The sequence below is a fragment of the Elaeis guineensis genome, chromosome 10 (assembly GCF_000442705.2).
Source record: "Elaeis guineensis isolate ETL-2024a chromosome 10, EG11, whole genome shotgun sequence".
Taxonomy (NCBI): domain Eukaryota; kingdom Viridiplantae; phylum Streptophyta; class Magnoliopsida; order Arecales; family Arecaceae; genus Elaeis; species Elaeis guineensis.
In genome coordinates, this window is record NC_026002.2 from 17887575 (window position 1) to 17900469 (window position 12895).

Below are 12895 nucleotides of genomic sequence, written 5' to 3' on the forward strand. Positions count from 1 at the left end.
TATTTCGTAAGATTGAAACTAGATGTCCATGGTTCATGGAGCCTGATGACACCAAACACATGATTTTTGAAAATTCAAATGCACAAAATATGGAAAGTTCCAATACTGTTGATGTTTTCTTATCGCAAGCATCCCTTCATGTCATAACCACAAGCCTGGATCAATATTTTTGTAGTAAAACCATTCTAACATTTGAGTACTAACAATCTAATGACACATTAATACCATATTAATCCTTCTCCAATTTATAAACAAGACAAAGCTCGTCATGCTTCGGGCACAAATGAGAGACAAGGCATGATAAGAAACAACCCAAATATCCCAACCATACGGATGGCAATACTTAACCATTTAACCCATTTAATTATTTCAATATATCGTGGATCTAGTTAAATTATTTATTTAATAAACTAATCAGATTTAGATATGAATTTTTGACTCATATAATAAACCTTAAATTTGGATTGATAAATTTTTTATCGATCAAATATTCAACCCAATCTGATTGCCATCCCTAACCTGCAGCTGCTGCTATTAGTCGGCAATATACGAACTAATGTAGCATTTTTGCAACCCATGACCCAAAAAGAAGTTTAAGAAATGACAAGATGTTAGGAACGAAAGGGATAGTTCAGATGCTAAAGTGGTGAGTCAGATGACTGTTCTTCTCCACCACAACCCATGCCTGCACTGTAAAATATTCATGGGGGTGGGAGAACTCAAGCCTCCATAGGTAAAAGGTTGTGTATAGCATCACATGTCCTTAAAATAGTCAAATCTAAGTGTAAAATATGACCAGTAGTGCATATCCTGCAGGCTAATCTAGTTTAGCATGTACAATAGGGTATTGAACTAGGCCAAAGAAGTATCAATCTGCCCTATAAAATTAATTCCCAAATATCATGGAGCATGGATCAACATTGGCTGTATTTATCCAACAAGAAACTTGTGGACAAAAGATCTGTCACATAAATATTCCCGTGAACAGAGAGAATGAGATGCCGATCAATACATGAACCATTCGATAGCACTGCTGCAGTGGAAAGAATTAATTCGCAGATCCCCTATCAGCAATGCATCAAAAACTTAACATGATGCCCATCAGGAAGTTGGCGGCATTGCTCACCTCTAATGATCTCACAGTTATAAGCATTCCTTTCTCCCCAAGAACTATCTTGAGTGCCACAATAATATCTAATATTTCTCCTACTCTTCCAATTGTAAATATTTGAGTGGCTTCCTTGAGGAAGAAAATGATAGATTGACAAAGTAAAGATCAGTAAAACAAACAGAATAGATGGATTAAAGGTTGTTCCAGTAACATCATGTACCTATGACGATATGAACTTGCCCCACAAACCCTTGAAAATTTTTAATGCAGCTCCAATTGTCAACACCCAAAAGATAGCAACAAGTCCAACCAGGAATGAGATAAACAGGAACCCACCATTGTGGCTCTCTCTCTGCCTCCCAGAAGCCAAAGTGCCTCCACCTGTTGTCCCATTTGGTTCTTGAGCTCCAATCGGCCCTGCTCTGAAGCTTGAAACACGTTGAAGTGCTCTACTTATTAAAGCATTCTCTGAGGCTAGTGCAGGACTGCTTGGTACAGAATCTAACAAAGATGACAGTGCCGAACTGAACCATGAGTCTGAAGCACCTCCAAAAGGACTAATTTGCCCCTGGGTGTTCTCCCCAGGATTTGATGGAGTGCTAGCATATACAACACCTACATGATTCAAATAGCACAAATATATGAGAAAAGGATAGTTAAAGTAACAGCATCCTGACCTTTCAGGAATCAGGATGAAGCATGCATATATGAACTGATTAAGCACCTGATGCTGGTGGTGCAATAATAACATCATTTGACTCTGCAGCAGTTGCCACACCGAAATCCTGCTCAAATGTCCAGAGCTCACTGGTGATATGAGATGCTTGGTCTTCGTAGAAATATGGATTCTGGCCTGCTCCATCAAGAGGCTCGAATTCTTCAGCTAAATACATCGGGGCATCAAAATAATCATAAGAATCATATAATCCACCAGTGTCATGAACGATGTCCTTGTTGCTGACATCATCTACTCTCCACTCTACAGACTCTGGGTCATTGAAATCTTTGATCTCCAAGAACTCTTCATCATCCCTGAATTGGTCCTGATCAGAACAAGTGGAAATAGATGTTATCACACGATCCTTGACAGGCTGCATGCAAGCTGGATCTGGCATGGTAATCTCAGAGTTTGGCTCCTCGCCGCTCAGCTCACACCAGTTGAAATTCTGTTCAGTAAAATTAGCATCTACAAGACATGGCACCTCGGTATGGCTTCCAACTTCTGCTTCAGCATCAATCTGCATCAATAATTACCAGTTCAATGGAATCAGACAACCATATCGATAACAATAATTGACAGGAATCCAACATCTTTTAGAAGCAAAGTTTATTCAGTTAAAACAAATGAATTGGGTCTGTGGATCTGTCATTTTGCTAACAAAGATGCCATTAATTTTCTAAATAAAACATTATATCAAAAAGAAAGGGGCTAATGGATGCCATAATACTGTAGTCATGAGGGGAAAAAATCCACTTAACTATATCTTCCATGGTCATCTTTCACTTCTGTCATCTATTTCCAACTCTAAAGCAACCTGGGTTCTCCGAATCCTATTTTGTCTCGTGTCTCCTTTTCCTAGTAAGATATACTGCCTCCTTCCCTTCTAATCCCTCCCTTATCAACCAGTCTGATCTTAAAGGAATTCATAGTTGTTCTTTTCTTTTCTTTAAGTGATATCTTATACATTTAATTGCTACTTCTATACCTAGGATTTGTTGCAAATGCATAAAGGCTACTTGTGTGCATGTGTTGTGAATTTCTCACTCAAAATATAAATTGATAAAATGTTGGGCAGAATGGGTGACAGATAGCATGACGTTTCCATGTCTATTAATTTCTCAGATGAATTTGGGGATCATACATATGGTTCATGGGAAAATCTAGATATTAATTAAAAATGCATTTCCCAAGCAAACAGTCGAATCTGGACAATATCATAATTAAGAGGGACCAACCTCCGAAACATAAGCAGAATGTTTGGAAGGTTGTGGAATTATGTCTTGTTCATTAGACAATTGCAGCAAAAAGTCCTCAAGGTCGTCCATTGGAAGTCTGCTCCCCTCATCACCTAGCATGCCGGTGGAGGTGGCACTATCAGGATGTTCAGATGCTGTGCATTCCTTGCTGTTCTGGTTTCTAGAGCTATCATTTTCGCCATCATCTTCCCACTCCTCTTCTCTGAAAGGTGCACCATACTGTTCCCCATTCTTCGGACCAGGTCCACTCTTCCTAAAGACCTTATAAAGAGCATAACAATCCTGCAAAGGTAGAGATCCCTAGATGAGAAACTGACAAAACCTTTATGAAAGATTAAGTTAAATGACCGTTAGATATTTAGATTGATGTTGCTTTGACTTGCCTGCACCTTGTTGCAGCTCATCAGCAGCTGCTCATCCAAGGTATACTCATGCATGACCCAATCGGTGCGTTCTCCTCTAGGAGCACGGCCACGGTGGTAGACAAGGGTTTTCTTGTTACCCACAGCCTTTGAGTTTTGAGAGATTGTCCGGTCCTTTCCTGTGGTCTTCCAGTAGCCATGCTTGGTAGTTCGATTGGATCTCGATCCATTAGGGTACTTCCTGTCTCTAGGACTGAAGAAGTACCACTGCTTGTCACCACTCTTCAACACTGATTTCTCTGCACACATCAACAAGTCATATTTCAGAATTAAGTTAGCCATCAAGGATAAATCTCATCCTGCAAATAATGTCCTAGATTAAACAAAAGCTGGCTCAGCAAGCTTCAGTAATCGGGAAAGAATTCACTATTTCATGGAAAGGTGCTTGGCAAGATCAGCAAAGAATACTTGAGAAATAGAGAGAAAATAAAGAGTGTGCACCACTAGCCATTGTAGAATTATCAAAATAAAATGCAGCAGTGGACTGAATTATCCGAATGAAGTAAATTAAAAAAACAGGCAGGGAAAAGTAATATTGATACAGATGCTTCTACCTCTGCAAGAAAAGAATCATATCTAATATCTGAGAATTGTAATATGGAGAAATAGAATTAGGTTCTGATAATGAAGAGGTCTTTATCAACTGTGACTAAAAGAAGCTGAATCAGCAAGCTTCCATGATTTCAAAAAGGATTACTGATTCCTGGTAAAGAACTGTCGTTCAAATTGTCAGCAACATGAGCCAATGAATAAGATGGGAAAAAAAAAAAAGACAAAATAAAGATGTTGCCCTTACATCCAGATCAGAATGATCGAATCGACTGAATTAGGGAACAACGGTAAGTGCCACAGGAAGCAGACTTCGCAACCTTGCGTTATCAACTAATGGGAAACAAGTCTAGTTCAGATGCTCAGCAGTAAATAAGGAAGCAGAAGCAGCCAAGAATTATGAGAAGTGGATGAAGAAGACGGCGTCCAACCAAATCAAGTTTAAGAACGGTATCTATAACCAAAGCAAAACTTAAAAAGCAAGAATCTTTTTTAATACATGAGAATTAGAGTCATATGACCAAATTATCGACAAACGCACTGGCTGAAATTGTGCAAACCAAAGGGAATAGAATCATATGACCGATAATTAGAATCCCATCCTCTCCGATTCACTTTCCCAGTTTCCCTTGCCCATTCAGAGCAAAAGGAAATAGATTCAGAACCAGGAAAAGCAAGAAAGGAATCATCATCTTGGATACCCAATTAACCTCCAACAAAAATTAGAATTCGAGATCGAATAAGAAATAAATAATAGAAGAAGAGCGAGAGAGAAGAAATAGAGGGGTGTGGGTACCAGGGAGCTCCCAAGGCTCGCACTTGTAGACGTCGACGTCACCGATCATGGGGAGGCGGAGGCGGCGGCGGCAGACCTTGCGCTTGAGGTAGTAGAGCACCAGCTCCTCGTCCGTCGGGTGGAAGCGGAAACCCGGCGGCCAACACTTGGGGTTCCCCAGCGCCGCCCCCACAGCGCCCTCGTCCTCGATGCCGTCGTCGCAGCCGCTCCTCCCCGTCGGCCGTCGGCACTCCGGCGCCGCTCCCATCTCTGGTCAACGGTTGAATTAAAAGTAAAGGAGATAAGAAACAGAGATGGTTGATATATAAGAAGAAAAGAGAAAGCAGCTCTCCCTCTCTCTCTATCTCTCCTCCCTCTCTGGTTTGAAGGATTTAATGAGGGGAAAGAGGAAAAATTTGGGCCTGGGAACCTCAGGTCAGTGGATTCTCTTCCCGTCGGTACACAAAGTCAACATCACCAATAATATGATATATCGGGGAATTAACCGGGGTCAAGTAAAGCCAGTCTTCTCCACCGTTCCACACTTAATCCCACCAAAAAAACACTTTGTCATGGACCAAGCCCTCGTAGGCTTTGACACAGAGAAATTGTAGCCTAATTACTAGAGATGAAAGTGACGTGGATATTATCTAATTAAATTATTTTATATTTAAATTAATTTGAATATAAATAAAAATTTAAAGATTAAATTAATATTTATATTTATATTTATATCTATTAAAAAATATAGATATAATTTGAATATCAAATCTATATATAATTCTATATAATTTTATATAATATTTATTAATTTTTTTAAAAAATATACAATCATACTGCATATTATTAACTTGATTTATAATCTATTTAGAAATATCTTTGATTTTATAGTCATAAAATTTAATTATCTAAATTATATCCGTAACTATATATATACTGAAAATATTCAATTATATCTATATCTGTTTAAAAAAATTGGATATAAATTTTTGTATTCAAATAATATCTATATCCGTATTTATATTCAAACAAATAGGATATGATATGCTGGCATCCAATTTGATTTCAGCCATACTAGTTGATGCCCCTATCATAACCGTTATTTCTACAATGGTGCATGGATAAATGTTTGATGAATTGTGATGAGTGGCATTTATGGCCACGAGTGCAAGACGTTGGGAATGTAAAAAAATGTTAATGGTGATTTCTTGATTATTGTTGAAAATTGATAATATAATATGATAATATTTAAAAATAATTATAATATCTCAATTAATTTATTCAAAATTGATTACAAATACCATATTTATTTATCTTTTATCATCTTCTCTCATCCATGTGGCAGCAAAATGTGCTCATTGTACATTTATTTGCCTTGCAACAAATCAAAATCCAAGATGTCCATCAGATAGTACCCCTTCAAAAAAATTATGACACATATCTTCGGTTTTTTATTTAATATCGAGTGTCATAATTTTTATGAAGGAATCCATAATCTTTAAAAAAGATGTCATAATTCTGTTTCCACATATATTCATTATTTTTTTTCTTCGTGACATATTATGATATTTTGAGAGTCATAATTCAGATCACGGATGACATGATGTATTGGTAGAAGGATTAATACTTCGATTTTTTTTTAGTATCGAAGTGTTATAATTTTTTTTGAAGGGATGACATAATTTTTGTGAATGGGTGTCATAACCAAAAAATAAGAATTTTTCGTCATACAAAATTTTTAAATGAAAAAGACGATCGACAGGTATTAAATATGTGTTGAAAAATAATGATTATGTAATAATTGGACAAGATGGTGCACTCTATGTCGGATTTTCTACACCGCCGCGATGCATAAAAAATTCTATATTTGAAAATCCTCTTTCCATCCATGGAAACTTAAAATGAAGGGTTTTTTTTTTTTTTTCTTTTTCTCTTGATAGATATAGATTAATCGTACTAATCCAATATAAATATAGTTAATAAAATTTTAAAAAATATTATTGAAAATAATTGGAGTAGCCGACGGGCGACACGTCGGTTCAAACTATGTTCTCAAAATGCTGAGCCACGAAGGAAGCGACCAAAGCAAGAAGCTTCGCAGCAGCTGCCCTCCGTCTTTGAATGCCTCTCAAGTTACAACTTAATATACGTTTGTTTTGATAGAAAATTATAAGCCTATAAGGAAACGTGCTGAATTACCGCCAAAGAAATAGAAAGAGATGGAGAGCACATTGATTAATTTTGAAACGAGCGAATTGGTGCCCGTTTGATTAGGTGTGGACCAAGGGTCAGGAGCACCAACCTACAAGCTGCCACGGTCCATAAGATCGAATCATGGGCTTATCTCTTTTCCTTTGCCGCCAGGTTTCGTTGATCAACGGTCAAACGAATCCAGCAGCGGAAATTGAGGGAGATACTGCAGGATCTCAATGAGTCCTATGTTCACACCTGACTTGTTCGTTTGACTTTTCCTGATTGAATTCCGTTCACACCTGATAGGATATATCGAAGCAAATTTTTTTTTTGGTAGAAAGATATATGGAAGCAATTGACCGACAAAGAATATTATTTGCACATTGGATTCTGAGAGTTGTGCATAGCCTTCATGTTCATTCTATTTGGATCCAGTATGGTGCATGTTTTGTACCGCAGAGAATTGTATATATTTGGATCAGTGACACATCATCAATCTCAGAAATGGACGGTCATATATTGTCCATCGTGTTGGCATGACACACAACTAAGATGGCCAAGATCATGAATTGAAAAATGAGTGACAGCTATCCATTTCTAAGATGGACAAAGGGCTTCTATCAGACATGCACAGTCTTTACCTAATCCACAATTTTTTTTTTTTTTTTTTGTATATCTTACATGCATCATAGACTATTTCTTGCTTCAACTTTGCTCGCACCTGATATATTAGAGGAAAAATAGTAGATTAATTTTGTTGCCCAGCGGAAGTCTTATTTATATTTATCTTGCATGCGTTGTAGACCATTTTTTTGTTTCAACTTTGCTCGTGCTCTATATGATGGATGGAAATAGTATATTAGTTTTGCTGCCCAATGGAAACCTGTTTTTACTGGAAGCCTAAGGTGCTTTTGGTATATCTCCAAAAATAATTTTACAGTTTTTAAATCAAAAAAATAATTTTCAAAGAAAAAAAAAAAAAAAGATGATCAATGATATCAACTATTCTCGATTTTTAGGATGAGCTATGATCATCTTCCAAGCAATTTTGCATATTTTGTATTTTATGATTTGTCTTAATGAAAAAAATTTGCTACAGTAAAATGATAAAAGGCGATGCTATAAAAGGTATTTTATGACGCTAATAAGCGTCGTCAATAAGGTTTACGATGCTTCAAAAAGCGTCGCGAAAGTGTCGTCTATGTAAGAGTGGAGTCAAAAAATGCCGACACTTTCTAAAAGCATCGCAATAATTTTCCACGATGCTTTAAGGCGTCGTAAAATTATCTTTTAATGGCGCTTTTTAGCGTCGTTAAAAACAACGCGTCCTCCACTCTATCAAGACGCTTTTCGAAGCTCGGCAGTTAAGTCATTAGCGACGCTTATAAGCGTTGTTAAATAGTGTATTAACGACGCTTATAAGCGTCATTAAGATTTGTAACAGAAAAAAAAAATATACAGATTTTATATACAAAAAAAAGTATAGATATATTTCTGTACAAAATTATATCAATTATTCAAACATAAACCTGTACAATCACCACCATTCACATCAAAAGTAAACTTCAATAGCAAATTTAACCAAACCAAAAGACATTGTTTTATATAAATAAAAATAAAGTATAATCATCCATTACAATCAAGAGTAATATAAATAAATATAAGAATACAATAAAAATAAAATAATATCAATCTGCAGGCGGATGGTCGTCATTATCTCCACGTGATGTGCCGCTGTCTCGACGGGTGCCTGATGTGCCAGAACCTACAAGAAACATATCAAAAGCATGATTTGCATATCTATAAATAAAAATATATAGATTATTAAATTAATACAAAAATATATATTTAATAATATATGTTTACTTGAGATGGGCCATACATCTCTAATAAAGATGTAAGCCGATCAATTTATCCTCTCATGGCCTGCATCTCGGCACGGCTCTGTCGCATCTCCTCCATCTCAGCGGCACGACTCTGTCTAATCTCCTGTATCTCTGCCTCGAGTCTGCGAACGCGTGAATCTTGAGCATCTGCTGCAGCATGCTGCGTATATCTACTAACCTCAGATAACTGAGTAGGGGTGACTCCTACTCCATAACCCCTCACTCGGCCATAGCGCTCTGATCCCATCAACTCTGTGAACACCTCGGCCTCGATACGGTTCTGCTGCGTAGATGCTGCGGACTCGTCGTCACGCTCTGCAATAAGAGATGTAGCCCTCTCCTGTATTTATTTTGAAAACAAGAGTTATACATTAATAGCAAACAAAATTAAATTAAAATCATTGCAAAAAATAGAATATTAATAATGCCGTACATATAAATCTCTCGACTCATCTCGAACAAAAGTACCATCCTGATGAGTATGAGTCATCCGGTAAAACTCCACTTTACCGGGTTCCCTCCCATGCTCATCCACCTACACAAATAATTTTAATTTTAAGCAAACAGTTATAATAATTTAAAAAAATATATGAGTATCATGATACAGACATGGTCCACGATACATAATGATATTAGTTATATAAATATTTCAACATAAAAATTAAAAATTAATTATGAAAGTTTAAGGAACATACAAACTCCTGTCGGAGTTGTGCATAACTCTTCGACCCCGATGTATGAGGAACAGACTGAGCTGCTCATGCAGCTCTACCAATAGCAGAATAAGTCTGTAAAATAAAGTAAAGAATTTGTTATATGTATAATATATAATATATAATATAAATCAATATTTTTATAAAATATTTAAAAGAAAAGACCTGTGTCCTCTTGGAGAATCAATAATGAACCAACTCCATCCACTGATGAGGGGGTACATCAGGAGGACAATTCCTAGCAACCTCCTCCTCTGTCATACCCTGTCTCATATAGTCCCTCTTCAATTGTGCTCTATATTCTTTCTATTTGCGGTTGAGAGACTTCATTACAAAATCATGAGTGGATGGAGGGAGAACAAACTTGCTCTATAAAAAAAAGTTAAATAAAATAAATTATATAAGTGATTAACAATTAATATACAGTATGAACATCAATTCATTACCTCTATAACTCGGAGGAGCTCAACTTTGTACGTTGGAAGCATGTCATTCCATTTTGCATAGTCCAACGGACATAGCTGAGGCCTTCAAGCAACAGTCTCCAAAAATGAAGTCAATAAGCAGGCAGTTTTCTTAATTGGCTGACCTAGCTGATTGCACTCCACAATAATTCTCTCGCCCTCACGCATCTGCCACACATCTCGTACTACTATGGGTCCGCGTCTGGGGTGTACTCTCCCGGATCCATCTGCAAAAAATACATAAAAGTAACTATATCATAAATATACATAAAATAAAATAAAAATAAAATTACATGAAAGACAATATATATCCTGTACGTGTATCTCATCATCTGGCTAATGAACAGGAGGATCGTGCTGTGCTGATGATGAAAGACAGGGCTCAGAATGCTGTGCAGCTGAACTGGCCTCAGGCTGCTATGCTGAAGAAGACGTACCGACCTCTGTCTGTGAAAACTGAAACTGCACACCAGCATATCATCCCCTGCGACGCATAATGTCACCTAGCATTTATATAAATAAAAGGTAGAATCAGTTAATATATGGAGTAAAATAACACAATAATTAATGTAAAATATATACATCATAAATAATTATTATCAGTAACAATCAAGCAGTAGTGTTTCCTTCAAATTCTGTCCTAACCAACGTCGTCGTAGCATTTAAATCATCAGCTGGCACAAAATTGTAGGGCATACATTGTGTATAAGTGTCATCGTCATCATCCTCCACTTGGTTTCCCATATCATATAAGTCTCTAGGTTTTATTTTGATGACAGTAAACCAATCTTTATCTTTTCCGTCTTGTACATAAAATACTTGATGAACTTGAGATGAAAAAATGAATGGGTTATCCTTTAATAACACACCAGTGTGTATCAACCTTGAAAAATTTACAAGTATAAATCTATTTGCATCTTATTTCAAATCCCTTGGTGAGTTTATATCTATCCAATCACATCTAAATAATACTACTTTAAATTTTTTATAATAATCCAACTCATAGATATCTTTAAGTGCACCATAATAGAATTTTCCATCCGCTTCCACCATAACACCGCTATTCTTTATTTTTCTAAATTTCTCCCGTTCTCTAGTATAAAATTTAAAGTCATTAATTATGAAACCGTTATATCTATTCACAATCTTGTTAGGTCCTCGAGCAAAAGCTATTAGTTCATCTGAATTATTTGTCTCCATCATCTTTGATACCTAAAAAAAATGATATGACGAAGTGCTGTTGAGTTATCTGATATTAAATATGTATCAAAAATTAATATATCCCATAATTAAATATAAATTACACCTGATTCGAAAGTCACATAGGGAATAACTCGACCAACCATCGCTGTTCAATCCTTGTATTAGGACGAATGTTATGATTGGCTCGTCTCTGATAAATTAAAAATTCACTGCATAAAATATAAATATATCATTTAGAACATTATATCTAATATAAAATTTAAATCTTGATGTCATGCCTTAAATATACTAACCTGCGATGGTCAGATATTATGTCACTATGAAGTAACACATAATGATGTGCTTGTGCTAAGGATTTTTGATCAAGTACAATACTTTCAGCTCTTTCCAAGAATTTTTCAGCAGTTAAAAACTTATACAGTTCTGCATTCTCCACAAAATCATTATGCCGTTGAGGTCGACTAAAAATAGTCTCTACACCTTGAAGATATCTTGAACAAAATGTCAAACATTCATCCACAATATATCCTTCAGCAATCGAGCCTTCGGGATAGGCTCTATTTCGCACATAATTTTTAAGACGCACAAGATACCTTCAAGAATTAAAGATTTATTAAAATATCAGTATGCTGTTGTTTCTAATAAAATTATCAAAAGATTTAAGGTTTGCAATAATACCTCTCAATAGGATACATCCATCTATAATGTACCGGTCCACCAACTTTAACTTCTGAAGCTAGGTGAATGAGCAGATGTGCCATAATAATGAAAAATCCAAGAGGAAAATTTTTTCCATCTGGCAAAGTGTAATTGCAATATCGGATTCTAACTGATCAAGTTTCCGATGATCAATAACTTTTGAGCATAATGCCTTAAAGAATGACGATAATCGAAGTACAATTGCAACAACTTATTTCGGCAATGACGATCTTAAAGCTATTGAAAAAATATCTTGCATCAATATGTGACCATCATGACTTTTAAGATTTGAAAGTTTTGATCCTTTAGATGCACACATCGTGAAATATTTGATGCATATCCATCAGGTACTTTGATACTTTTCAAAACTTCGAAAAAATTATCCTTTTCTCGAGCAGACATTGTGTAACATGCAGGAGGCACATACATTCTATCATTAGCAAGTATTTTAGGATGAAGTTCCTGTCGGATACCCATTTCTTTTAAATCAAGACGCACCTTCATGTTTTCTTTGCTCTTTCCATCAAGGTTTAAAAATGTTCCAAGTAAATTATCACAAACATTCTTCTCTATATGCATGACATCAAGATTGTGCCGAATAAGATTATGTTTTCAATAAGGTAAGTCAAAAAAGATACTTCATTTTTTTCATAAATATTTACTGGGCTGTTGTGTAGATGCTATCTGTGTGTCTTCCTCATTTTCATCCTCGAAATAATTGTCTGGATCTTGAAACACCTCTGCATCTATAGTACTGATACTGACTTCCTCTGGTAACCCTTCATGCATTGAGCTTTCAACATCATCCCTTCCTCTTGTTTTAGAGGACTTTGAGTGCTTACCATAGTTGTAATTGATGTCATCCATTTATCTATGAACATCAGTTCCAGAAGGTAGAATAGG

At 36.1% G+C, this 12895-nt stretch overlaps 1 protein-coding gene across 1 annotated transcript; it reads right to left on the minus strand.

The window, feature by feature from the left end:
* Positions 1-1276: 1276 nt before the first annotated feature.
* On the minus strand, positions 1277-5224 carry LOC105052904 (NAC domain-containing protein 17). Its single transcript, XM_010933886.4, has 5 exons — positions 4856-5224; positions 3472-3749; positions 3068-3370; positions 1836-2349; positions 1277-1726 (listed from the first exon to the last, which is right to left on the minus strand). Exons 1-5 carry the CDS (start codon positions 5100-5102, stop codon positions 1332-1334), a joined length of 1737 nt encoding a protein of 578 aa, XP_010932188.1. The 5' UTR covers positions 5103-5224; the 3' UTR covers positions 1277-1331.
* Positions 5225-12895: the final 7671 nt, after the last annotated feature.

Coding starts and splice junctions, on each gene's coding strand:
- LOC105052904 (XM_010933886.4), bottom strand. CDS start 5,102: ATGGGAGCGGCGCCGGAGTGCCGACGGCCGACGGGGAGGAGCGGCTGC. Junction 3,371..3,471: donor TGAGCTGCAACAAGGTGCAG/GCAAGTCAAAGC, acceptor CTACCTTTGCAG/GATTGTTATGCTCTTTATAA. Junction 2,350..3,067: donor ATTCTGCTTATGTTTCGGAG/GTTGGTCCCTCT, acceptor TTATTGATGCAG/ATTGATGCTGAAGCAGAAGT.